This window comes from Theobroma cacao, chromosome 2 (genome assembly GCF_053813885.1).
Source record: "Theobroma cacao isolate CCN51 chromosome 2, ASM5381388v1, whole genome shotgun sequence".
NCBI classification, from domain to species: Eukaryota; Viridiplantae; Streptophyta; class Magnoliopsida; order Malvales; family Malvaceae; genus Theobroma; species Theobroma cacao.
The window spans coordinates 947,769-975,728 of record NC_142640.1 but is presented as its reverse complement, the minus strand read 5'-3'; the positions used below and the strand labels follow the sequence as shown (position 1 = coordinate 975,728).

Sequence of the window (27,960 nt, the reverse complement as noted above, 5' to 3'; positions counted from 1 at the left end):
GAAGTGTTTTGCTGTTGCTGCTGTTATTGCAGCAGAGGAGAGTCATGTGCTCAGCTTTGTTTGCCTGCACCGGTTCTCTGACAGCATTTAAACTTTTCCACTAAGCATTAAGTGCTCATTTATTAGGACCAACCATAGCAATCACGTGAAGCCTCCCAACCAAAAATAATTGCAACCGAATTCATAAATGATGAGTAAAGAGTGGGTCACCATTTACCTGCACCTCACCTGAGTTCAGCTGGTCAGGGGTGGACCTACATTAAGACAAATTGTGTCACATGACACCATTTAAGTAACTAAAATTTTCCTTGTTATGTTATTTAAGTTAAAGTTTAATATAATCAATGATATTAATTAATAAATTTATTAAATTTTTTATAATTTTATAACGAATAGAGTCAAAACCTCCAAATGAAAGTAAATTTATTAAAGTGTAATTTATATACTAATATTTAAATATAACATAAAAAATAAAATATTTTTCTTTTATAATTTAAATATCAATATTTTTTAAATTATTATTATTTTAATCATAACATTATTAAAAATTTTTTCTAAATTCGTCCATGCCGATGACGGTACCCCTTACCGGACAAATGGTCGTAAATTTCATCCTCCTCACAACCATTTAATACAAGGTTTATTTTTTTTCATCGTTTTATTTTTTACGATTTATCAAAAACAAAAACAAAAGAAAAAGGCTGACAATCTTGCCAAGCTCATATTTCTTTAGCGTTGAATCTTTTTCTGTAAATTAATTGTCTTTATAATTTATAATCTTTTTCTGTAAATAAATATAATTCTTTGATGAACTTAATAATAAATATTATTAATTTTCTTAAAAAAATAAAAATAATTTTTAATCTCTTTCCAACTCTCTCACCCAATCTCAGCTTCCTTTTTCATCCATTACCAGTCATAGAAAGTTAACTAATTTCTAAAAACAATTCAATGGAAGGAAAATTATGAAAAATTAACAGCTATCAAGTGGTTAAGCAAATTTTGACTTTGATTCTCTTGGTGTCTTTACTAAATAGCTGATAATTCAGATGTAGTATTTAGAGAAAAATGACTTTAGTTCTTTACGTTTATCTTTGAAAATGAATTTCAATTAGTTTTACTTTCTTTTTTATTTTTAATTTTGGATCAGTTTTTTTTTATTGATTTTTCCGATGACTCTTTTATCTTTTGATTAAACAACAGTATCATGCCTCAGTATAGCAGTTTGATTATGAACGATTACAAACACCAATTTTTCCATTCCAGTTTTGATAGAATTTGAGTTTATTCAAGTTTTAATAGAATTTGAGTTTAATTATAGCAACAATCACTAGATTTAGGTTTCTAATGGACAAAAATGGAGAGAAGAAGATGAGATTAGGTGAGAGAGAGTTGGAGAGAGATAAAAACTTTTTTTATTGTTATTTAAAAAAAAATATTTTTACCTTTCTTAAAAAAATAAAAAATATTTACTGAATATGATAAAACTAGATCGTCTCCCTTGCCAGTATGGAGACTAGATGGAGTTATAACCACAATTCTTCTTTATTGGGTCCAATTAATAAACATGATTCAATATTTTTTAAATAATAATTAGAATAATTACAAGAATTAGTCTTTTTTATCATTCTAATGAACCTCATAAATTTTCTTTGACAGCGGTTATTCATCCATTTGCAGAAATAATTGTGTACTACCTGCTCTTTTCTATACCAATCATGGCAATGGTTTTAAAGGGAACAGCTTCCATCATAGCATTGTTTGGTTACAAAGTTTACATTGATTTCATGAATAAGATGGGCCATTGCAACCTTGAACTTATTTCAGTATGAGTTTTCTCAATCTTTCTTCCTCTCAAGTATCTCAGGTATACCTCCTCGTGAGTGTTATATATATATATATATATATATATATATATATATATATATATATATATATATATATATATATATATATACAATTTGCTTTCCCGTTCTTAATTTTGATTTTTTCCTCTTAACAGATAGTATTTTTATGGTATTTGTTCATCGTCTTGCTTCAATATAGAAAGATTTTTTAACATTAATTAATCGTAATATTTACATGACACATGGTAGATTTCACTCTCCCCATCACACTTAATTTCGGACCAATTACTCCCTTTTCATGTCGTTTTATCATTACATTTATGGAACTGTGGACAAATCTTCATATGATTTGTACGAAACTTCACTAAAATGGCAAGAAGAGTCGCCTAATGTTGTACATCTCAGGCATCCGACCACGGCAAATCCCATCTACCATCTCCAGCTGGGATTTGCCTCCTCGACCTCTCAGTCTGAGCGCCAAGCTGAATCCTACCTAAAAGCTTCGTGGCCGATGAAAACTTGGTATGTGTTCTTGGCTCGCATTTCTGGTCATGCGTTTGTATTAGAGGAACACTTTCCAGAAACTCAAACTTGAAGTTTGGGTGGTACCAAAATTCAATAAGCAAGTAATGGTTTTTCTTTTTTTTTTTTCAGTCAAATAGAAAATTTAATAATATCAAATAATTAACTGTAAATTAGGAATCTTAATACATAAACTATCAAACAGTTTACATTAAATTACAAAAGCATCCCATTCTTAACATGGGTTTGCCGAGAAGAGTGATGAGTGCATGGCGAGTGGCTGGGATCGTTCATGCTTCGGACGGATGGAACCTTCACGAGTGCGGTCACACCATTTTAAGCGTCGAGAAAGCTCGGCAGGCTGCTTTCCAACATGGGTTTCTTTGTCGCTGTTTGCTGTTAATTAACCAGCCTTTAATTCTTATATAATATTATTTCTTTGTAATATTTTAAAAAAAACTAATTATTCCAATCAATAAGTACTATTATATGGGAAATTAATAAGATATAAAGATTTAGGGGATAAAATTAATTCTAAGAATTATGAAAACTTTTTTCTCCCTTTTTACAAGCAAATTTATGTGTTTGTATGAAATATAACTAGTGTTTTTTCGTTGTTCATTATTAATTTGTCTTACATTTATTATTTGACGATACATTATCAGATTAGATAGAATGATATAACTCATAAATATATCAAAAATCATGACCATGTCAGACAATAAATATCGCCCAATTTAATATTTTCTTATTTTTCTGATTTTAAAATATAACTAATTAATTATAGCATTGTAGTACTGTACATTCTAAAATGTCCCTAATCTAAAAATAGGTTAAAACACTATATATTGGACTTGGCTCCTTCCTTTGCGTAATCCTAGGCCTGGCAATTGGGTTTGGGCTTAATCAGATAATTACTATGCCTATGATGCTCACATAATAAACAAAGGCATAACATTTAAAAAAGCTTTTATATTATTTAAAAAAATTCAAATAAATTCTTCATATTTTTATTACATTTAATTAAATCCTTAAGCTTTTATTTTGAGTCAAATCAATTTTTTTATTTTTATTTTAAGTCAAATAATTATTTATAACTAATGATTGATTTAATTAAAATATCATTTATCATTTTTTATTGCGTAATACTAATGTGACATATTAATATATCAGAATTGATGGTGATGTAACATGCTGAGATATTATAATTGATGATAACGTGATATGATAATTTGACATGATAATATGATTATGTGACATTTTTTACTCTCTACATTAACGCCATATTAGTGCTATGTGGATATAAAATGACAAGTGACATTTTAATTAAAGCCAATTAGTGAATCATCAGTTATTTGATCTAAAATAATAATATCGAGACTTGATTAAATCTAACAAAAAGACCTACATTCGTATGAGGTTCTCCCTTATTTTTGATATGAAATGAAGATTAATTTTCAAAAAACAAAAAAAAACTACATAATCTAACAAAGTCTTAACCATATAAACCAAATCACATGATAGATTTTACCCGCAACAACATTTTACTAACCACATAGAGTATCAAAATTTGATCCCAACAATATCGTACTAAGCCAAACATAATAAATATTACCCACAACAACCTAACCACATGGTCTAACAAAATCCAATCCATACAACAAAGAGTTAAACACAATAAATGTCACCTACAACAATATTTTCCTAACCATAAGATGTAACGAAATCCATCCATATAAAACTTGATAAAAATTTAAAAGCGCATGTATGTCACTCGCGACAACATTTTCCTAACTAGATGATCTAACAACATTTTTTGTTATCAAGAGATGTAAATATTAAGAAAAACTAAATATGAATATATAGAAGAATGAAACTTTCATTCTCCATATTTTATAAATAAAATAAAATTTAAAAGTCATCACCATTTTTTACTTCCCAACTACATAATTTAATAAAATTTGATATGTACAATTTCCTAGAAGGTCAGGATAGATGTCACTATTGTAACATGTGGGTCCGGGAACCCGACCGCCAGACGCAGGTGAAAATTAAATCGTTTAGGAGTGGTCACCAATCTTTTTTTCTATAGGTGTGATTGGTCACCTATTAACCCGATTCTAATTGACGAAGTCCTAAATTAATTTTAGGTCCGTCGAAAGAACGAGAACTGATCCACGTTTTTTAGAGATGGGTTCGGGAGTGCGGTTACACACGGAGAAGGGTTAGCACCTCCGTAGCGCCCGTTCCATGAACGGTACCATTTAATCTTAAGTTATCCTATTATAGCCTACTTTTGATTTAATCCATACTTATTAACTAAATTTTTTATTAAATTGACTGACTGAGTCTTTTATTTGGTTTTTTTTTATTTGGTTTTACGTATGCACATGATGCAAGTGTAAAATGATGTCATGACTTGCTTATTTTAAATAATGAAGTCGGTAATCTTTTATTGGAAAATCATTCGAAGACCATCCCAACATTTTGGTGAAGTCTCGAAATTTTTCTCACCTAGAGATATCTCCGGAAGAACTCGTCTCTACAAGCTCCTCGGGGAAATCCCATCATCGGGATTCCCGCACCATTTGCAAGATAAATGTGGCGTGCTATGACAGGATAAAATGCTGATGTCTACATGCACGCGTTTATTGAATTAGGTGGTTCATAATTCACTCAACTATGTATTTAATAATTTATCATTTTGTTTATATGTTTATTATTATCTATTTTTTTTCATGAATTATTTATTTATTTTTATATATTTTTTGCTTTCTACTTAAATCCATATCCTTTAATTAACGTTTTTTTCATTAATATTTTACTTGATTATATAGCTTATCAAATAATTAATTAATTTATTTTCTTTAACGATTAAATTAACTTTATTTAGTAATATTTATTTAAACTAATTAACTAATATAAGTTCAAATACGATATTATGTAAATCTATTATTTTTTAATATATATGTCATTTTTTTAACAACGATTATTTGACTTAACAGGTATTGGAGTTTAGAGTTCGAATTTATCTCGACGCTTCGGTAAAAATTCATCTCGAACTTCGTGCCTAAAAAATATTCACTCGAAAGAGGCAACTCTTTGCCCCTTTTTTAAGCAGAATTCTATTATTGGGTTGCGTGGGTAGTTCTAACGAGTAGGTAAAGGGGGACCTAAAGCCCCGATTTATAATGGGTGGCATAAGTAGTTCTCACGAGTAGGTAAAATGGGACCTGAAGCCCCGATTCATATGATGGCGTAGGTAATTCCCACAAGTAAGTGATGATATCTGAGAAAGTAAGCCTAAGGGCTATACTAAACCTACCTAAGGATGATGCTCACTTGTGGATTTTTATTATACAATGCATGGCATTAATACTTGAAATTTACTATTAAATGGTAAGTGAAATTTACATATTCATTGTTAATCAGTTATTTCACATTTTTGTTTGAGACTCTTCATTCTACACTTGCCATTGGATTTATAGTTGATCGGATATCGAAGTTGAAAGAATTTGCTAGTATCTAAAATACAATCGTTTTCATATATGTTTGCTTGTGATTTATTATTTTTAAGACTTGTAAGGTATATAAAACAAAATCTCTCAGTTTAATAGAGTTTGTTTTCTACGCTTACTCTTGGTTTTATAAATATCCCATCTTTATGTTTGTTTTCCCTCATCGCCTGCTAACGGGGTCGATGATGATCACTGAGTCTATGAGACTCACACCCCTTTTATTTTCTCTTTTTCAGGCAGAGATCAGCCTAGCGCATACTCATCGACGTGTTTAGTCTACTTAGAATAGGTAAAGGTATCTCTTAGCTCGCTCTAAGTCGCTCCACTGTTTAGAGTTGTGTTAGAACGAAATTTGCTAGATGTTGACAAAATGTTGTTAACTTATAAACATGAATTGTTATTATTTTGAATGGAGTAGATAGTAATTTAATTATTAATATTCACTTACGCTCGTGATTATATATATTTAATGAATCTAGCGGAAGTCTTAAATGAGGCTTATTCGGGACTTAGCAAAAAATTCCTTGAAAGTCTCGGACGCCGGTGGTGACCAAGGGGGTCGTTACATTAACAATGTGGGATGTTGAAACTTTATGAAATACACTATTTTTCAAACACAAATGTCAAGGCAAAACTAGACATTGCCATCGGGGAATGACCAAAGAATCCTTTTTATTTTCTTTTTAAGAAAAAAAAGTATTTAAACTCAACTCTTTAGGTACAAACATATATATATGTTATTAAGTTAGATATTTAAATACAAAAAGAGACTTTTATTTCTCCTCGATCAATCCTAAAGTGTAAGAAAGGAGTGTAGAGTTTAGGGGGAGAAAACGTTAAGGATTGGAATTGTCTCTCCCATCTCTTTGAACTTCAACTAAATTAGTTGGGAAGAATAAACAAACTAATGAGGGTATTCATCAAAGTCTTCCACACACAATTTGCTTTGAGATAATTGTGATGGTTAAGAGGAAAAGAGAAACTAAAATCAAAGGTCTGGTTTCGTGACGTTGTTGCTGTTTGTTTTTTATTTTTCGAAACAATAAAATGCAAAAAGCATGATTATATATAAAAATGAATAAAATTTCTAAGGATTGTATGCATGATTTCTATTCCTTTATAAATAAGGAAATACATGATTTTCTATAATTAGTATATTGTATTTTAATTATTTATTTATTTTAAATCAATTACGGTATTACTTTTACTTTATACCCATTTTTTAAAAATTATAGCAAGAAGTAAGTAACAAAAGCATCAATCAAACGGAGAAATCAAGCTTCGATCCATCTTTTTGGATTTGGAATTTGTATATAGAGCTGGCAGAATAAGAATTTGGGTTGTTGATGGAAGAGCACAAGAATGGGTAGACAAATTGAATGCTTTGTTGATGCAAGAGCACAAGAATAGGTAGACAAATTGAATGCTTTCTCTTCCTTGAAGCACCGCATGAAACATGAGGAAAGTATGGTAGAATATTGGGGGTTGCAAGGGGTTCGTGTTTTTTTCCAGCTCTGAAAACGTTTTCCTGTATTTCATTGCCTCATTTAACATAAACATATCCCCAACTAACCTTGTGAAGCTTTTCCGGAACGTGCTAATTGTGCTCTGCCACCACGTAGTGTATTGCTTTATAAAGTGCTGCCTTGGGGCCGGGGTGGAGATCAGACTGCCATAGGAAGCTGCAGAGGAATATGGCAACCAAACCAGGAGTTCTCACTGACTGGCCATGGAAACATCTTGGGAACTTCAAGGTCCTTGAGATTATCTCCATGTTTATTTACATTTGTTAAAGTGTGATTGGAATTGTATATTATATTTACTGATCACTGCTAGGACGCATTGTTTGCACGGTGCAGTATGCTATCTTGACTCCATGGGTGATTCACAGCACTTACTCTTTGTTGATGAGTAAAGGGGAAAAAGAGGCAAACCTTACCTACCACCTCATATTCCCATTTCTTATGACAAGAGTCCTTCACAATCAGATATGGATTTCTGTTTCTCGTTACCGAACTGCCAAAGGAAAAAACAGGATCGTTGACAAGGGCATCGACTTTGAGCAAGTTGACAGAGAAAGCAACTGGTATTAGTCAGTAATTAGCTCTAGCTAATAGCTATTGTTATTCTTCTCTTTCGATTTGGGCCTGATATTCTGAAATGATGGATGGTTGGCAGGGATGACCAGATCATTTTAAACGGAATTCTACTCTACTTGACAAATATGATAATGCCAGGAGCATCTCACTTGCCCCTATGGAGATCAGATGGATTTATAATCGTAATTCTACTCCATACGGGTCCTGTGGAGTTCCTGTACTATTGGTTGCACAGGGCACTGCACCATCACTTCCTCTACTCTCGTTACCACTCCCATCACCATTCCTCCATTGCCACTGAGCCCATTACCTGTAAGCTACAACTCTAATCCATGTCATGGTATTCATGAATTCCAACGCAAGACAAATCAGTTATACATGGTTCTTTTTTGCAGCGGTCATCCACCCATTTGCCGAAGAAGTTGCATACTTCTTGCTCTTTGCAATACCTTTAATGACAGTGATGTTTACTGGAACAGCTTCCATTGCAGCAATATTTATTTACATAACTTACATTGACCTCATGAACAATATGGGACACTGCAACTTCGAACTGGTTCCAAAGTGGGTCTTCTCGACCTTCCCCCCTCTCAAGTTTCTCATGTACACCCCCTCGTAAGTTTTACCATTTGATCATATACATACCTAAATTACCTGAATTAAAACTGTTCTTTTCAGTAGCATGATCACTGAATTATTTTTCCAGGTATCACTCTTTGCATCATACTCAGTTTCGGACCAATTACTCGCTATTCATGCCCATGTACGATTACTTATACGGTACAGTGGACAAGTCCTCGGATGATTTGTACGAGACTTCACTGAAAAGGCAGGAAGAGTCACCAGACATCGTACACCTGACGCATCTAACCACGACAGACTCCATCTACCATTTGCGGCTAGGCTTTGCTTCCTTGGCCTCCAAGCCCTACGCTTTCAAGTGGTACTTCACCAGAGCGATGTGGCCTGTGTCATGTTGGTCTGCTGTCTTCACTTGGTTCTATGGCCATACATTTGTTTCAGAGAGCAACACCTTCAATAACCTCAAACTGCAATCTTGGGTGGTTCCAAGATACACCATGCACGTAATAAAAAACAATATCATGTTTCTCTCCTTCCTTTTACCCCTCTATATCTTTTTCTTTCAGATTGGTGTACTTACCAATTTGATTTACATGATCGTTTTCCCAGTACCTCTTGCAAAGGGAGAAAAAAGATCTCAATTACTTAATCGAAGAGGCTTTGCTAGAAGCTGATAGCAAGGGAGCTAAGGTGGTGAGCTTCGGCCTTCTGAACCAGGCATGCTTATGCTTCCCCAATCATCATTCCCTCCTCCAATTACTACTTTAATTTCATACTCCTTCAAACTAAATCAATGTTAATTATGCAGCATGAAGAGCTTAATGGGAATGGAGAGCTCTATATCCAGAGGCACCCTCAGCTTAGAATCAGGCTGGTGGATGGGAGCAGTTTAGCTGCGGCTGTGGTGGTGAACAGCATTCCCCAAGAAACAACCCAAGTTCTCCTGACAGGCAGGATTTCTAAAGTTGGTTATGCCATAGCCCTTGCTTTATGCCAGAAAGGTGTCCAGGTACTTCAAATTTTTATTTTTTATTTTTTTGAAAATTAAAAGATTTCATTTCTGAATCAGGGAAAGCACCCAGGTGATTACAGAAACAGCACTTGATTTTAAGATGTTATGCCCAAACCAGCATATCATCTCGAATCAGGTTTGTCAATCAACAAAAATCAAACCCTTACAAACATCCCCTGACCTCTGTGTACAATTAAGCAAAATCAATCAACCAAAACAAACACAGTGCAAGGGTTTCCATGCATGGTTCCCTGTTCCACCTGATCATTCAAATACAAAACCAGAAATATGCACTCAACATCATGATTCAATAACTCAAAAGCATCTGAACTTAACTCAACATGTAAGATCAGTTCTTCACATAAGGTTCAGCAAGCGAGAAAACACCAACAAACCTGGCCTTAATCTCTCTGAAGAGCCATAAAAAGTAGGGCCTGCGGAGCTGTTCACACCATGTCGTCTGACTCCATCATTTGCTAAACATTCGCGTGCTTGGTTTTTTTTTTTACTCTAAAACTGCTCATTAACACATCAAGATTGCCCTGGTTCGGCCATGAGATAAACTCACAAAGTACAATTTAATTTTGACGATGAGGCAGGTGGCTGCAATGAATGAGGATGAATACCAGAAGTTACAGCACAGTGACTGCCAGTTTGGTAAAAACTTGGTTCTTGCAGAAAACTACGACCAAAAGGTAAATTTTATGAAAAAATTGGTCCCAAGCCCCCAACTCCTAATCTCATTTATGGAATCAGGAGAGGTTATAATTAGCAAACTTTGAGCAGATATGGTTGGTGGGGGAGGGATTGACAGACAAAGAACAGCTCAAGGCAACAAAAGGGACAGTGTTTGTTCCCTTCACGCAATTCCCACCAAAGAAACTGCTCAAGGACTGCTACTACCACACTACTCCTGCCATGGTGGCTCCAAAATCTCTTGATAACATTCACTCTTGCGAGGTTAGCATATACATGTACAGGTCTATTTTCCCCTATTTAGTTGATTTTTTTTTTATTTTAATTTGGCACATGATAAACAATAAAAATGATGACAGAATTGGTTGGCAAGAAGGGTGATGAGTGCATGGCGGGTGGCTGGGATCGTTCATGGTCTGGAAGGATGGAACGTCCATGAATGTGGTCAAACAATGTTTAGCATGGACAAAGTTTGGGAGGCCACTCTCCTCCATGGGTTTTGCCCTTTGTCACTCTCTATCTAATTATAGGCCCCTGTCTCACAGAAGAACAATAAGACATCTCTACACGCACAAGGCTTTTATGTTTCGTAAAATTTATCATCAATAAATTGGACTTTATATTTATAAAGTTCACACTATTTCTATTCATATACACACACGTATGCATGCATATATATGTAATTTTTTTAAATAAATAATATTTCTTATTTTTCATAAACTTTAAACTTAATTATGAAAAACGTCAGAAATTAAATTTAGACATAATGCAACACATAAAATGCTAAACTCCTTTTTTGGGCTTTAACACAAATTCCTTTAATATATAAAAAAACAAGTTGTAGAACAAAAATAGGCACATTCCGAATCCACATTCAGACATCTGGCAAGAAACTTGAGTGTAATGATATCTAAATCGAACTCAAAAATGAGACAAGAGGAACAAAGGTTTTTATGGTTACCATTCGGTCTATCTGAATCCTGAAATAGTGAAACACACACAACTTTACCAAAAGACCGAAAGGCAATAAATAGCAATAGTAAACATAAAGCTTAAGAGATAATTTTATCACTTGAAGCACTTGGCATCCAAAAGAGGCTCTCCCTCGAATGGCTCGCAGTCTTCAATCATCTAACTGACACGTTCCTTCTGGGCTTCGGCTGAGATGTCAACTTTCTTCCACTCGTAGAGTTCCACGTCATAGCACTCATCGAGGACAAATTGCGGGATCTCTTGCCCACGGAAAAACAATAGTCCCTTTACTTTGAATGGGGGCTCAGAGCCGATCACGAGCATCTTCCCAAATGCATACTTGCGTGCCAAATCCATTCGCTGCAGGAATCCCCCTACCTAGTTCATGGTGACAAATGAGACTGTATTCTCTTCATTGTACTTGTTGTCGCAGAACCAGAGTGAGTATCCCTCTGGATCATACACGTCCCAGAATTCTGTAATAAACAGGGAATAAGTAAACGAAACACGGTACAAAAGATCTTCATTGAGATGATAGAATTATAACGGAAACAACAAGGATACCTTTAATTGCAACCTCACGGAAGTTGGTCTCTGTATTAGAGTAAGGCCTCTTCCACTCATCCAGTATCATCTTACTTGGAGGCAGCAAATCAAGAGGATTCTTTGGTTTGGGCTTTGGTACCTCTTCCTCCTCAGCAGCCTCTGCCTTAGCTGGTTTCTCAACCTCCGTTTTGTGTTCTTTCTTTGGTTCATTCTTGGCCTTTGGTTTAGTTTCTTTTGGCTGGGCGACAGGCTTCTTTGAGGGAACAGGTGGCACAGACTCTGCTTGCTTCACTTCACCAAGAATCTTCTTGAAATTTGGTTGATTAACCATGGTCCAGAAGTACCTCTCAACATGAGGGAACTCGGAAGTAGAAATGGCCTAGTATGTACTTTGGAAACCCTTAAGCATGGTGTTGACAAGGTTTCGATGTTTCAGCATGGTTGTATCTCTCAGGTTTTGGTGGCTCAAGTTATTTTGCATCTCTTTTATTCCAAGCTTTTCGATTTTGTCATACACTTTGTTTAGCTTGTGTGGTTCATGTCTACTAGCAAGAGTGTACTGCCTTCACTTATATATGCTGGTGGTTTTTGTAGATATCATGCAGTGCTTGTAAATATTGCTGCTTTATGCTGTTTATAATGCAATCTATATCTTGGCCGAGAAAAAATATGGGTTATGAGTCACTCCCATTTAATTATGTTATTAAATCAGAAAAAAAAAATAGTAGTTATATGGAATTCATCATTTTTAAAGCTACATGCTTGCCAAGGTAAATTACTTGTATATATCTATATAAGCCAGTTCACATGGTAGATTTTAGCAACAACAACATTTTCTAAACCACATAGTGTATTGAAATTTGATCATAAATATTACCAACAGCATCCTATCCACATGGTCTAATTAAATCCAATCGATACCACTAAAAGCTAAACACAATAAATGTCACCCACAACAATATTTTCGAAACGAAATTCGATCCATATATAATTTTGTATAAATTCAAATGCACATGCATGTCACCCACGACAACATTTTCCTAACTAAATGGTCTAACAAAAATTTTCATTATTAAGAGATATAAATATTAAGAATTTGGCTCCCCTCCATTATATTTTGTTTATTAGTTTTCAATGATTGTTTTACTCGTGTGGAAATGATATCTTTAGTCTATATGTCTGTCTGTTTTTTTTTTTCTATTTATTTCTTGAAGAGATTATATTTTCTATTTATCTTTCAAAGAATTTTTGTTGGCATTTGTCAAGAAAATTCAATTTGTGTACGTTTTTCCGTGATCCTTCGATCCTGTCATTCCACTCTCACTAACAACCGTCCAGGCCAGTGCCAGCTCAAGGGTAAAGCCACCAAAACGGTGGCTTTAGGCCCCAAATTTTTATAGACTTCTAATTTTATAATAATAGTATAATTAATTATATTAAAAACATATAAAAATTAAGATAATTAATAAAATATCTATCTATTCTCTTAGACTTAATAAATATCTATTTTATCCCTTTTTCACATTTCTATTAATTCTCAACTATTTGACTCATTTCTCATGTAAAAGTTAAGATGATTAACAAAATAACATATTTTTTAACTTCTCTAATTATGTGGGTAATAAATCTAAATTTTTTATCACTTCCCAATCTCTACAATACTATTAATTCTCAATTATTTTTATTATTTCCAATCAACTAACATTAATAAGTATTTAATAATCTACAACATTTTTTTCTTAACTATTTCTTCTATTCTCAATCAATTAATGTATTTAATTATCTCCAATAGCTATTTTTTATATATAAAATCAATTATTTTTTTCAATTTATAATATCCAACTTTGAATTTTTTTTCTTATTTGCTTTTTCTTTTTTTAACTTCAATTTTCTTTCAAAGAATATGCAAAAAGTCTATTGTACTATTATTTTTATAAAACCTCGAGCCTCATTTACTGTTTATAATAAACATTTAACAATTAGATACTATTATTCTAATATTTACAAATTTGTTTACTTTAATTTAGAGTTTATATTTTATTGTCATATTTTCTCTATTTTATATGATAATTGATTTATTGAATTAGAAATTTAACTAAAAATTTTAATAAATTTTTTTTGTTAATTTCAATAAAAAAATCTCATTTAAATATTTAGTTTTAGGTCTTTGAAGTTATTAAGCCACCCCTAGTCAAGGCAAAGCTAGGCATTGCCACGGGGAATGATCGTAGGATTCTTTTTATTTTTTTAAAAAAATATTTGAATTTAACTCTTTGAATACGATGATAATATATATATATATATATATATATTATTGAGTTAAATATTTAAATACATAAACAGATTTTTATTTCTTCTCAATCAATGTAGGTTTAGGGGAGAAAACGTTAAGGATTAGAATTGTGTCTCTCGTCTCTTTCAACTTCAACTAAATTAGTTGGGAAAAATAAACAAATTAAAGAGGGTATTCATCAAAGTCTTCCTCACACGAGTTTCATGGTGCTTTTGTTGTTGTTTTTTTCTTTTTTGAAAAAATAAAATACAAAAAGCGTGGTTAGATATAAAAATAAATAAAATTTTGAAGGATTGTATGCATGATTTCTATTCTTTTATAGATAAAGAAATACATAATTCTCTATAATTAGAATATTATATTTTAATTATTTATTCATTTTAAATCAATTACGGTGTTACTTTTACTTTATACTCATTTTTCAAAAACTATAAAGCATAAAGTAAGTAACAAAAGCATAATCAAACGAAGAAATCAAGCTTTGATCCATCTTTTTGGATTTGGAATTTGTATATGGAGCTGGCAGAATAAGACTTGGGGTTGTTGATGCAAGAGCACAAGAATGGGTCGGCAAATTGAATGCTTTTCCTTCCTTGAAGCACCGCATGCAACATGTATGGTAGAATATTGGGGGTTGCAAGGGTTCATGTATTTTCCAGCTCTGAAAACGTTTTCCTGTATGTCATTTTTCTCATTTGACTTACAACACTTCAAACTCTTAATTTCTGGTAGTTTCGATGGGACTGTGCCAACTGCCACCAAGTAGTGTATTTCTTTATAAAGTGCTGGCCTAGGGGGTGGGGATCAGACTGCCACGGCAAGCTGCAAAGAAATATGGCAACCAAACCAGGAGTTCTCACTGACTGGCCTTGGAAACCTCTTGGGAACTTCAAGGTCCTTGATTTGATCTCCATGTTTATTTACATTTGTTAAAGTGTGATTGGAATTGTATATTATATTTACTGATCACTGCTAGGACGCATTGTTTGCATGGTGCAGTATGCTATCTTGACTCCATGGGTGATTCACAGCACTTACTCTTTGGTGATGAGTAAAGGGGAAAAGGAGGCAGACCTTGGCTACTTACTCATATTCCCATTTCTTATGACAAGAGTCCTTCACAATCAGATATGGATTTCTCTTTCTCGTTACCGAACTGCCAAAGGAAAAAACAGGATCGTTGACAAGGGCATCGACTTTGAGCAAGTTGACAGAGAAAGCAACTGGTATTAGTCAGTAATTAGCTCTAGCTAATAGCTATGTTATTCTTCTCTTTCGATTTGGGCCTGATATTCTGAAATGATGGATGGTTGGCAGGGATGACCAGATCATTTTAAACGGAATTCTGTTCTACTTGGCAAATATGATAATGCCAGGAGCATCTCACTTGCCCCTATGGAGATCAGATGGATTTATAATCGTAATTCTACTCCATATGGGTCCTGTGGAGTTCCTGTACTATTGGTTGCACAGGGCACTGCACCATCATTTCCTCTACTCTCGTTACCATTCCCATCACCATTCCTCCATTGCCACAGAGCCCATTACCTGTAAGCTACAACTCTAATCCATGTCATGGTACTAATGAATTCCAACGCAAGACAAATCAGTTATACATGGTTCTTTTTTGCAGCGGTCATCCACCCATTTGCCGAAGAAGTTGCATACTTCTTGCTCTTTGCAATACCCTTAATGACAATGGTGTTTACCGGAACGGCTTCCATTGCAGCAATATCTGGTTACCTAACTTACACTGACTTCATGAACAATATGGGACACTGCAACTTCGAACTGGTTCCAAAGTGGGTCTTCTCGACCTTCCCCCCTCTCAAGTTTCTCATGTACACCCCCTCGTAAGTTTTACCATTTGATCATATATACCTAAATTACCTGAATTAAAACTGTTCTTTTCTGTAGCATGATCACTGAATTATTTTTCCAGGTATCACTCTTTGCACCATATTCAGTTTCGGACCAATTACTCGCTATTCATGCCCATGTACGATTACTTATACGGTACTGTGGACAAGTCCTCGGATGATTTGTACGAGACTTCACTGAAAAGGCAGGAAGAGTCACCAGACATCGTAAACCTGACGCATCTAACCTCGACAGACTCCATCTACCATTTGCGCCTCGGCTTTGCTTCCTTGGCCTCCAAGCCCTACGCTTTCAAGTGGTACTTCACCATGGCGATGTGGCCTCTGTCATGTTGGTCTGGTGTCCTTATTTGGTTCTATGGCCGTACATTTGTTTCAGAGAGCAACACCTTCAATAACCTCAAACTGCAATCTTGGGTGGTTCCAAGATACACCATGCACGTAAAAACAATATTATGTTTCTCCCCTTCCTTTACCCCACTATATCTTTTTCTTTCAGATTGGTATACTTATCAATTTGATTTAAATGATCGTTTTCCCAGTACCTCTTGCAACGGAAGCAAAAAGATCTCAATTACTTAATCGAAGAGGCTTTGCTAGAAGCTGATAGCAAGGGAGCTAAGGTGGTGAGCTTAGGCCTTCTGAACCAGGCATGTTTATGCTTCCCCAATCATCATTCCCTCCTCCAATTACTACTTTAATTTCATACTCCTTCCAACTAATTCAATGTTAATTACGCAGCATGAAGAGCTTAATGGGAATGGAGAGCTCTATATCCAGAGGCACCCTCAGCTTAGAATCAAGCTGGTGGATGGGAGCAGTTTAGCTGCGGCTGTGGTGATGAACAGCATTCCCAAAGAAACAACCCAAGTTCTCCTGACAGGCAGGATTTCTAAAGTTGGTTATGCCATAGCCCTTGCTTTATGCCAGAAAGGTGTCCAGGTACTTCAAATTTTTATTTTTTATTTTTTTGAAAATTAAAAGATTTCATTTCTGAAACAGGGAAAGCACCCTGGTGATTACAGAAACAGCACTTGATTTTAAGATGTTCTGCCTAAACCAGCATATCATCTCGAATCAGGTTTGCCAATCAACAAAAACTCAAACCCTTACAAACATCCCCTGACGTCTATGTACAATTAAGCAAAATCAATCAACCAAAACAAACACAAACACAGTGCATGAGTTTCCATGTATGGTTGCCTGTTCCACCAGATCATTCAAAGACAAAACCAGAAATATGCACTCAACATCATGATTCAATAACTCAAAAGCATCTGAACTTAACTCGACATGTAAGATCAGTTCTTCACATCAGGTTCAGCATGCGAGAAAACACCATCAAACCTGGCCTTAATCTCTCTGAAGAGCAATAAAAAGTAGGGCATGCAGAGCTGTTCAAACCATGTCGTCTGACTCCATCATTTGCTAAACATTCGGCTGCTTGGTTTTTTTTTCCTCTAAAACTGCTCATTAACACAGAAAGATTGCCCTGGTTCGGCCATGAGAGAAACTCACAAAGTACAGATTAATTTTGATGATGAGGCAGGTGGCTGCAATGAATGAGGATGAATACCAGAAGTTACAACACAGTGGCTGCCAGTTTGGTAAAAACTTGGTTCTTGCAGAAAACTATGACCAAAAGGTAAATTTGATGAAAAATTTGGTCCCAAGCCCCCAACTCCTAATCTCATTCATAGAATCAGGACAGGTTATAATTTGGAAACTTTGGGCAGATATGGTTGGTGGGGGAAGGATTGACAGACAAAGAGCAGCTCAGGGCAACAAAAGGGACAGTGTTTATTCCCTTCACGCAATTCCCACCAAAGAAACTGCTCAAGGACTGCTACTACCACACTACTCCTGCCCTGGTGGCTCCAAAATCTCTTGACAACATTCACTCTTGCGAGGTTAGCATATATATGTACACGTCTATTTTCTCCTATTTAGTTGATTTTTTTATTTTAATTTGGCACATGATAAACAAAAAAAATGATGACAGAATTGGTTGGCAAGAAGGGTGATGAGTGCATGGCGGGTGGCTGGGATCGTTCATGGTCTGGAAGGATGGAACGTCCATGAATGTGGTCAAACCATGTTTAGCATGGACAAAGTTTGGGAGGCCACTCTCCGCCATGGGTTTTGCCCTTTGTCACTCTCTATCTAATGATGGCCCATTGTCTCACAGAAGAACAATAAGAAATCTCTACCCCCACAAGGCTTTTATGTTTCGTAAAATTTACCAGCAATAAATTGGACTTTATATTTATAAAGTTCATACTATTTCTATTCATATACACACGTATGCATGCATATATATGTAATTTTTTTAAATAAATAATATTTCTTATTTTTCGTAAACTTTAAGCTTAATTATGCAAAACGTGAGAAATTAAATTCAGACATAATGCAACACATGACGAAATGACAAAATATTCCTACATGCAAAATATTCACATAAATAAATTGAAATTTAAGTCAAACTAGAAGGTCAAAAATGACAATCAAAGGAAAAATGTGTTCATCAGTGAATTATAAACATAAACAATTTGATTCCTAATATAGATTAATAAATTAGGAAGCGTCAAGAAATATTATTTTAAGCGTCAAGAAAGCTTGGCTGGCTGCATTTCATCATGGGTTTCACCCTTTGTCGCTGTTTGCAGTTAATTAACAATCCTTTAATTATTATATAATATTATTTTTTTGTAATATTAAAAAAGATTAATTAATTCAATAATAAGCACTATTATACAGGAAATTAATAAAATATAAAGATTTAGTAGATAAAATTAATTTCATGAATTACGAAAACTTTTGTCCCTTTTTTACCAGCAAATTTATGTGTTTGCACTAAAAATAGCCAACCATTTTTTCGTTGCATATTATTAATTTACCTTACATTTATTATTTGACGATACATTATCCGAATAAACAAAATGATATAATTCATAAATAAATAAAAAATTACGACAATATCGAACAATAAATATTACCCAATCTAATATTTTTTTATTTTTCTGATTTTGACATATAACTAATTAATTATAGCATTGTAATACTATATATTCTAAAGGCACCTAATATAAAAATAGGTTAAAGCACTTTCTATTGGACTTGGCTCCTTTCTTTGGTTAATCCTTGGCCTTGCAATTTGGGCTTGGGCTTAATCTTATAACTATCATGTCTATGATGTTCACATAATAAACAAAAACATAATATTAAAAAATAAACCTTATACTATTAAAAAAATTAAAAAGAGAAAAAAATAAAAAACATGAGGGAAGAAAAGAAAAGACAACAAAATAAAGTAATATATAATCAAAACTAAGGGTTTAGAGTTGATGGAAAGTAGTTTGTTGTGCTTGCATTTCGAGTAAAGAGATTGTTGAGGTATTTTGACCCTAAGAAAATTATATTGAAATATTCAATTTTTTCACTTCACTTTTATATTTTGCAGATATGGTTGGTGGGAGATGGGGTTGACCCAGAAAGAACAGTTAAAGGCAGCACAAGGAACAATATTCATTCCATTTTCCCAATTCCCACCAAGGAAAGTTCGCAAAGATTGCTACTACCGCAGTACTCCGGCCATGGTGGCTCCTAAATCTCTTAAGAACATGCACTCTTGTGAGGTTAGTGCTGGGATTCATTCTTATCTTAAGATGCAAGATTAATTCCAATAAATTAATTTTTCTTTCTTGCTTAAAATGATACAGAATTGGTTGCGCAGAATGGTAATAATTAGTTGCTGGGAAAATTCATGGTTTGGAGGCCACTCTTCGACACGGGTTTTGTCCTTTGTCAATCTCCGCTTAGAGCCTTGAGGAACAAATATTAATATATCATTTATATTTAGATGATAATTAATTAAGTCCTTGTAATTTATTGTAATGTTTTCGAATGCCAATTAATTGATTTTATAAACATCTATAGGGATAATCTCAAATGAAACATCTTTTAATAATTAAATTTTGAAATTTCAATCTCTGATTTGAATTTTAAGATGAGGTGTGAAAATAATTTATTGTGTAAAATTTTTAATATTCTTCGATAAAATCAAGTTTCAATGAAATTAGCAATTTTTCTGGTACACGTTGATTAAGCAAGTTAAAAGAGTTTATATAATTACAACAGAAGGGGGGAGGGGGGACTATCCTTTTTGAAGTAATTTCGATGCCCAAGAGTCTGCAGTCCATTTATTCATTACAGCAGATTTGAATCGACATTTATGTACTCTTTTTTAGTCAATCGATAGACTCATGCTTTTAAAAAAATTATAAAATAAGTTGTATTGATAAATTTGTCGTATAATTTTTCGATTAGGTCTATACTAAAGAGTTTATATATCCATGATATCTCTAATGTAATTGATATGAAGTTTTTTTTATCAATATTTTAACAATAATATATATGTTTTGATCACATAATTTCTGAAGCCGCTTAGCTTAATAATCAGTAATTAATATTATTTTGAGTTGGGTAAAATTAAAAATGAATTTAGTCTCTCTTTTCTATATTAGATTTTGACTTTGCCCATTGCTGTAGATATTCCTATTAGCATTTGAAGTTTGATGGATAGAGCATTTTTATTTTTTAATTGATCATATTAATTATTTCGTGTACTTAGTTTAGCTTTGCAAATAATCAAATCTTTAAGGTGTTACCTTCTCTTTCCCCACCCCTTTTTATTTAATGACAAGTTGGTCCTTTATTTGTGATAGGTCGACACGTGGTCATGCTACATACCAAACAATCTTATGGATGATAGGTCCACACGTGGTTATATTACATACCAAGAAATCTTCTACTTACCAAAGAACATCTCAAACCACATAAAAACGAGCCTAAAATCAGGTTTTCATGTTCATACTTCTTTAATTAATTTTCATATCTAATTATGCATAAAATCTTTAATAATCTTTTTGATACATATATACGTTTAATCATGACTTTGGGTTCAATTTTTTATACAAACCGTAAGGATGCTAGGCATTATTGCCCCTTTCCTTGGAAAAATTGATACCGGTATGACTTTTTTCGACCAAAATTGAAGGTAAATGTAACAATCTTTACCAAAAATCTAATTTATACACTTTTGTAAAAAATTAGACATTGCATATGTCACTCACAATAATATTTTCTTAATTATATGATCTAACGATATTTTATTACTATAATTTTTTAAAAAGTCAAACAAGAAAGATGTAATCATAATAACATTTTTTTAATTGCATGATCTAACGAAATTGGATTCATAGAGAGTGAAATACATATGTCATTCAGGAAAACGTTTTCTTCGCTAAATGGTATAACGAGATTTTTCATAATTAAGATATATAAATATAAGAATTGGACTCACCTCTATTATTTTTTTATTTCTTTTCAATACATTTATTATGAAACTCAAAACTATAATAAATGATAACAAAAGCTAAATTAAGAAAGTAATGGTAATGAGAATTGAACACAAATGCAATGGCTGCTTTTCTTTTCTTGGTTTAATAGTAGGTCAGTAGCTTCTATGTGTGTGCAGCAACGACTCAATCACTTTAAAGGCTTATATATTTAAATGAGATTTTTTTAAAATTAAAAAAATAAGGTATTTTTTTATTGAAAACAAGAAAGAAAGAGAAAATAAGGATAAAAGAATTCATATGTGAATATTATAAATTGCAAAAAAATAATTAATTTTTTCTTTGGTTAATCCGTGGCCTTAGAATTTGGGCTTGAGCTTAATCAAATAACTACTATGTCTACAATGTTCACATAATAAACAAAGACATAATATCTAAAAAAAACCCTTGTACTATTTAAGAAAATTCAAATTAGTTATTATACTTTTATTGTGTTCAATTAAATCCTTATACTTTTGTTTTGAGTCAAATAAACCCTTATAAGTTATAACTAATAATTGGCTTAGTCAAAATATCATTTTTTATTTTATGACACATGACGTTGAGATGACATGCTAACATATCATAATTGATGATGATGTAATATACTAACATATTTATAATTAATGATAATGTGATATATTAATTTAACATGATAATATGACTATGTGATATTTTTAGCTTTTCATATCAACGTTAGTGCCATGTGGATATAAAGTAATAAGTGACATTTTGATTAAAGACAATTAATCAATCATTAGTTATAAGGACTTATTTGACCTAAAATAATAATACAAAAACTTAATTGAATGTAATAAAAAATAAGAATTTATTTAAATTTTTTTGAATAGTTTAAATAAAAAATAAGAATTGACAAACTTATTTGAGCATTATACCATAAACAAATGAGTTAATTGGACTCTGATTGGTCTAGAATTTTAGGCTAAATTTAATTAAAATGGTTTATGAGTCAGTTTAAGACCTTGATTGGGATTGTTAGAAAGTAACTTTTTTGACTGTGAGAACCAAACTTGACAAACTGAGCAATGCCTGCTTTTGCTTAACATGCCCATTGGAATCCACCTCCACATTCTGTTGGCTCGGGCTTCCCTTTAGCATGCCCTTAAATTAGGTAGAAATTAAACCTAACTTGATGTTTGGATTGAAGTACTCAATTTCAGAAAAGAAAGGGCATACATGAAATAGGATAATTGTTTGCCATAACTTCATTCATTGATAAAAGCAATAAGGGAATGGGAAAGGTCTCTAGTGATTGGCACCTCCTTGATGGCAACAATCGAAATTGTTCAGATGATATCACCACTATTCATATTGCCAATCTTCCTCTTCGCATCACAAATTAATGGCTCTTTACGATTTGTAGAAATCATGGCAACGTTGTTGATACTTTTATCCTACAGAGACAACCTCGTTTTGGCAGGGTCTAAGGTTTTGCTCGTTTTGCTTCCCCGAGTGAGGTTTACAAGGTTATGGGTAGATTAAATGGAGTCAGATTTTTTTATCATCGGCTGGCCTTGAATCTAGCACATCAGTCAAATCCTAGGCCTGCCACAAGAAAGAGACTTTCATTCCCAAACCAACAAAGCTCTCATAGTCAGTCTTAAGCTAATCCCAAACAAACCCAAGTTATCCCCAATTCCCATATTTTCCCTCACTTAATTCTGAACTTCAACAAAACCAAGCTTTTAAATCTAACACAAATTCTTCTGCTGAAACTAATAGAGGTAAATGCTATCTTCAAGCTTTAATGGGGCAACAACCTTTCCCTCTTCCTGTTGAACAACCGTTGACGTCTTTTCCTCCTCCCCTTTCCATTGAGTCGTCCAAATTTCGCTTGGGTCACATCGAAGATGAAGCTCTTCATTGGTTAGAGAGTTATGTTGTGGGTTACTACAAAAATAAACAGGAACTGGAGGATGTGTTAAAATCTTTCAAATGCTGTGGAAAATTGGGTTTTGATGTCAAACGATTATTTGGGTTTCATTACCTCATTTCTTTTCCTGATAATCTGACGTTTGAGCAAGGTAAATCTACAAATTGGGACTGGCTTGATGAATGGTTTTCTAATGTTCAACCTTGGTCCCCTAATGTGGAAACTAGAAAAAGGCATTGTTGGCTTTCAATTTCAGGGGTTCTTGTTCATGCTTGGAATAATAGCACTTTTTATTGAATTGGTGCTTTATGGGGATTTTATCTCTGTTTGGGAGAAGAATCATCTAAGCTGAATTTTTTTGAGAGAGGCACCATGCTCATCACCATAAACAAAAAAAAAAAAAAAAAAAAACCATTCAAGAACATGTGCATCTAGCTATGGGTAATTTGATTTATCAACTTTTTGTAAGTGAATTTTCCACTGATTGCCCAGGTTGCTTGCCAAATCTTGAAGATGACTTTCTATCTTCTAATACATCATCTCCCAACGATCAGCATGGCCTTACATCATCTTCTGATGGGGATTTTTACAATAGAAATGCTATTGTTTCAAATGAAGCATAGGCCATATGGGATGTTGGCTTACAATTGGGATTAATTCCAAGGTGTTTGAGGACATCATCCTTAATAATCTTTAGAGTATGGAAAAATCTTCCTTGTAAGATTATTTCTTTTTTATTTTTTATTTTTTGAGTCTTTTGAGTCTTTGCCTATTAGATTGGCTTTGATGGTTGGTGATTGCTGACATTTTCATTTCTATCCTCTGGTTGGGTTCCTGCATTGTCATTGGCTTTTAGTTAAGTTGTTCTGTCTTTTTGTCCTACTGGGTTTTGCAAGCATCGCTTTTTCTTTTCTTTTTTTTTCTGCTTCTTCTCCTACAATGTCTTTGCTATCTTAGAACATTAGTGGGATGGGCTCCTCATAGAAATTTAGCTCTCAACAACATTGGTTAGTTTTTTTGTCCTGTATCTAGTCATTATTGTTGATTTCTCACGTAAGTGCACGTATCATTAACAAGTAACACAATTAAAAAGTAGAATTCGTTCTTACAAAAAATTGCTAACTACTAAAATTAGAACATATTAATCTTATTCAAACAACCTAATTATTAAAACGAAAAAATTGAAACTAATAACTAAAACTAATCTAAAATCTATTAACAAAATTATTTTATTAAATTCAAGTAACTACCAAACCTAAGATAATAAAATCTCTCAATACTTTTTCTGATTATTGTCTCTCTCTCTTAACTTAATTTAATGGATTAAATTGCTAATATAAAATCCTAAATTATTTACAAATTTTTGTCAAATTTCTCATAAAAATATCTCTCTTAATTAATTTACTATATGTTTGTATAAATTAAATTAGTGACAGATTCATTAAATTCATGCTCTAATTTTGATTATGTATGGCTTATAGGTGTATATCTACCTTATGTGTAAATCAAACCACCTAATCAACTAAGTGTATTCAAACATACGCTATTCTATTCAAGGTCTACGTGAATCTCTTTCTTCAAAATTTGACTTAAGTTTCCAATTCAATCTAATTGGTGGTCAGTCAATCAGAAGCATTAAGAATAGAATAAAATAAACAACATAAATCCATCAAACATAAGCAAAAGAGAGATAAATAAATTATACTACATATTGAGTTTAATCATAATCTTAGATAACTAATTTAGTTCCTTATCAAGTCACAAATCATCATCAAATAAAATTTAAATATTGAAAATAAACCAAGAAAAATAAAGAATAAAGAAATTCCAATAGTGAAACTCTTGATCTCCAAATCTTCTTGAATCCTTCAATTTCTTTTCAGCTCCAATGATAATTTTTTTCAACGATTTTGTGGCTTGAATCTCAGCTGTCAATCTGGTGTCTCCTTATATCCTAAAAGTCTTTCGAAAGGTTTTTTTTATAAAGCTTTAAAGTTATGCCAAGTTTGGTGAAAAAAGAAGTCTATTCTAATCAGAATTTCCTCATCAGACTACGTGAGCCGCGACCTTAACCATTTAAATAGTAGAAATTATAATTGTTCTAGGACTGCTGTAATTCTCTAATTTCGATAAGATTTTTGACCTCCTTCTAAGCTGAACTGAGCAAAGTGATAAATATGAAAGTTGTAGCTTTTTCTTTTATCTTTCCAATGGTTCTAGAATCATCTTATTTGGAGCTCTATAGAGAGAGTGTTATGATTGAAATACCGAAACGTGTGCAGTGAAAGTTTGCACCTTGAAATTGCTCTCTTTCTTCCATTAAAATTCTTCCTTCATTAAACACCTACAAAAGCACAAATAAATCAACAACAACCTATCTTAATCACATTAATGTCAAATTAAGCATCAAATTAACTAAGATTAGATTGACTCATATAAATTAACTAACCTAAAATAATTAAATAAAACTTACTAGTTTTTATGCATTACTGCAAAAACTAAACTACAATACTATCAAAATTACATCCAAATAACTCTATATCATAGAGTTATCACACCCTCAAACTTAAGATTTTGCTAATCCTAGAGCAAAACAGAAAAAAGAAACTAACTTACAAAAATCAAATTCAATTAATGAAAACTACAATAAATATAGTTACTACTACTACTAGTACTATTACTTTTTCTACTACTACTACTACTACTAAAGTGCACCAATTTAATGATTCCCTATAATTTCTTCAAAAGTATGTCTATCAATCATTAACTTAAGGAAAAATATAGACATAATTTAAATTCATGTTTCAATTCCAATGCAAGCACATCTTTGAATGAATTTTCGTGTGTGTGAATTTTTTATCAAGAATATCATAACATCCAGATGAATTTATACCTACACAAATTTCAAATTAATACTAGAACACCATAAGTTTACTTTTCATCTCTTTCTTCACTAATGTAGACTAACACTAAGCTAGGGATCAATAGGACTTTAATAAGCTGGTAATGTATGGCTAAGGTCAAGGTAGGATAAAAGATAATAATTTGGCTCAAATCATCCTAAGCACATAATTATTCTATGACCTATACATAAAGCTCTATTTTCCTTCTCCAAGTACACATTTTCTTCCACATTTGAACTTTTCTTTTTCATTTTTTCACAATTTCACACCTCCAAACTTATTTTTTTTTATTGTAAGTAATGGGATGATTTTTAATATTTTGAATTTTTCTCATCAACATCACCTTTCTACCATATGCATTTAGCTCAATATATATTTCCTAAAATAATATACATTCTTAGGAATGAAGGTTGCAAAATTGGAAATTTTATATTAAGGTTAGGCTCAATTATTATGTAATTAAACAAAAGAAAAGAGAAATTAGGTTCAAAGGGTTACACTAAGGATAAAAATTTAACAAGGTTTTTTATGCTCAAACGGCCCAAAGATGGCATAAATCATCTCCCTAACTAAGAATTGCCTAGAATTTTACCTTGAGAAAAAATCAAGCAAATTCTAAAATTCATGACATAATCTAAAATTTACATCAATATGAACCTTCTCTAAATATTTACCGTAACTCAAAATAAAAGATAAAGTGCTCAAAATTGTGGAAATCACATTCTAACGATGATACTTAACAAAAGCATTTAGCATGAATTCAAGCAAAAACCTTTTTCACTAAAAGATAAGAATTCAAGATAACTAGTTATCATTATTGGATAGAGAAATTATCGAAAAATTTGGCACAACTTTATTTTAGATTCCTAAAATTCGAACAAATAATAAATTCATTTACCAACTAATTCTAAATTATTTATAAATCTAGATAAACATGCAAATAAAATACAATTTAAAACTTTCACAAAATATTCACTACCAGAAAAATAAATTTACCCCTTCAAACTTAAACTAAACATCATCCTTAATGTTAGAAAAAATAAAGAAAAGGTAAAGAATACTCCCCTTACGGTTAAATGAATTTGAAGAAGCTATAATCTTCCTCCTTTTCCTTATTGTCATCTTCCTCATTGTCACTTGTAGGAGGATTTTTTTTTACTACAAAAAGAAAAAAAATAGAGATTAATGTCAAATAAATAAATAAAATAAAATAATTGAAAAGAAAGATAAAGAAAAGAAAAGTCTGAAGTAAGATTAGGAATGCTTAGTATTAATATTAACAAGAAAGAATTGAAAATCAATTCCCCGGCAACAGCGTCAAAAACTTATTATTGATTTCTCATTCAAGTACACGTTTCGTTAACAAGTAATATAATAGAAAGTAGAATTCGTTCCTACGAAAAATTAATTAATTCTTAATTGCTAACTACTAAAATTATGATACCTTAATCTTGTCCAAACAACCTAATTATTAAAAAGAAAAAAATTGAAACTAATTACTAAAACTAATCTAAATTCTCTTAGCAAAATTATTTTATTAAATTCGAGTGACTACCAGACATAAGATTATAATATCCCTCAATACTTCTTTTGATTATTGTCTCTCTCTCTCTCTTAACTTAGTTTAATGAATTAAGTTGCTAACTTATAATTCTAAATTATTTACAAGTTTCTGTCAAGTTTCTCATAAAAATATCTCTCTAAATTAATTTACTATATGTCTATGCAAATTAAATTAGAGACAGATTCATTAAGTTCAGGCTCTAATTTTTGTTAAATATGGCTTATAGGTGTATGTGT

At 32.5% G+C, this 27,960-nt stretch overlaps 3 protein-coding genes and 2 long non-coding RNA genes across 5 annotated transcripts; 3 read left to right on the top strand and 2 right to left on the bottom strand.

Moving 5' to 3' along the window:
* The first annotated feature begins 7,566 nt into the window (after nt 1–7,566).
* On the top strand, nt 7,567–10,865 carry LOC108663946 (very-long-chain aldehyde decarbonylase CER1-like). The gene is made up of 10 exons (XM_018129866.2): nt 7,567–7,641; nt 7,747–7,973; nt 8,066–8,298; nt 8,382–8,601; nt 8,693–9,071; nt 9,178–9,285; nt 9,377–9,577; nt 10,180–10,275; nt 10,367–10,540; nt 10,636–10,865. Exons 1-10 carry the CDS (start codon nt 7,582–7,584, stop codon nt 10,798–10,800), a joined length of 1,863 nt encoding a protein of 620 aa, XP_017985355.1. The 5' UTR covers nt 7,567–7,581; the 3' UTR covers nt 10,801–10,865.
* Nucleotides 8,433–10,298, bottom strand: LOC108663947 (uncharacterized). The gene is made up of 2 exons (XR_001930040.2): nt 9,976–10,298; nt 8,433–9,840 (listed from the first exon to the last, which is right to left on the bottom strand). It is a non-coding gene; the product is annotated as an uncharacterized LOC108663947 (long non-coding RNA).
* Nucleotides 10,866–11,280: 415 nt separating the features above from the next.
* LOC18607123 (elongation factor 1-gamma-like) lies at nt 11,281–12,267 on the bottom strand. Its single transcript, XM_088803748.1, has 2 exons — nt 11,813–12,267; nt 11,281–11,724 (listed from the first exon to the last, which is right to left on the bottom strand). The coding sequence occupies exons 1-2, from the start codon at nt 12,123–12,125 to the stop codon at nt 11,627–11,629; spliced, it is 411 nt and encodes a 136-aa protein (XP_088659874.1). The 5' UTR covers nt 12,126–12,267; the 3' UTR covers nt 11,281–11,626.
* Nucleotides 12,268–14,890: 2,623 nt separating this feature from the next.
* Nucleotides 14,891–18,185, top strand: LOC18607121 (very-long-chain aldehyde decarbonylase CER1-like). Its single transcript, XM_007041124.3, has 10 exons — nt 14,891–14,981; nt 15,087–15,313; nt 15,405–15,637; nt 15,721–15,940; nt 16,030–16,408; nt 16,510–16,617; nt 16,709–16,909; nt 17,517–17,612; nt 17,704–17,877; nt 17,970–18,185. Exons 1-10 carry the CDS (start codon nt 14,922–14,924, stop codon nt 18,132–18,134), a joined length of 1,863 nt encoding a protein of 620 aa, XP_007041186.2. The 5' UTR covers nt 14,891–14,921; the 3' UTR covers nt 18,135–18,185.
* Nucleotides 18,186–19,222: 1,037 nt separating this feature from the next.
* LOC148763890 (uncharacterized) lies at nt 19,223–20,004 on the top strand. The gene is made up of 3 exons (XR_016024736.1): nt 19,223–19,360; nt 19,428–19,602; nt 19,687–20,004. It is a non-coding gene; the product is annotated as an uncharacterized LOC148763890 (long non-coding RNA).
* The last annotated feature ends 7,956 nt before the right edge of the window (nt 20,005–27,960 follow it).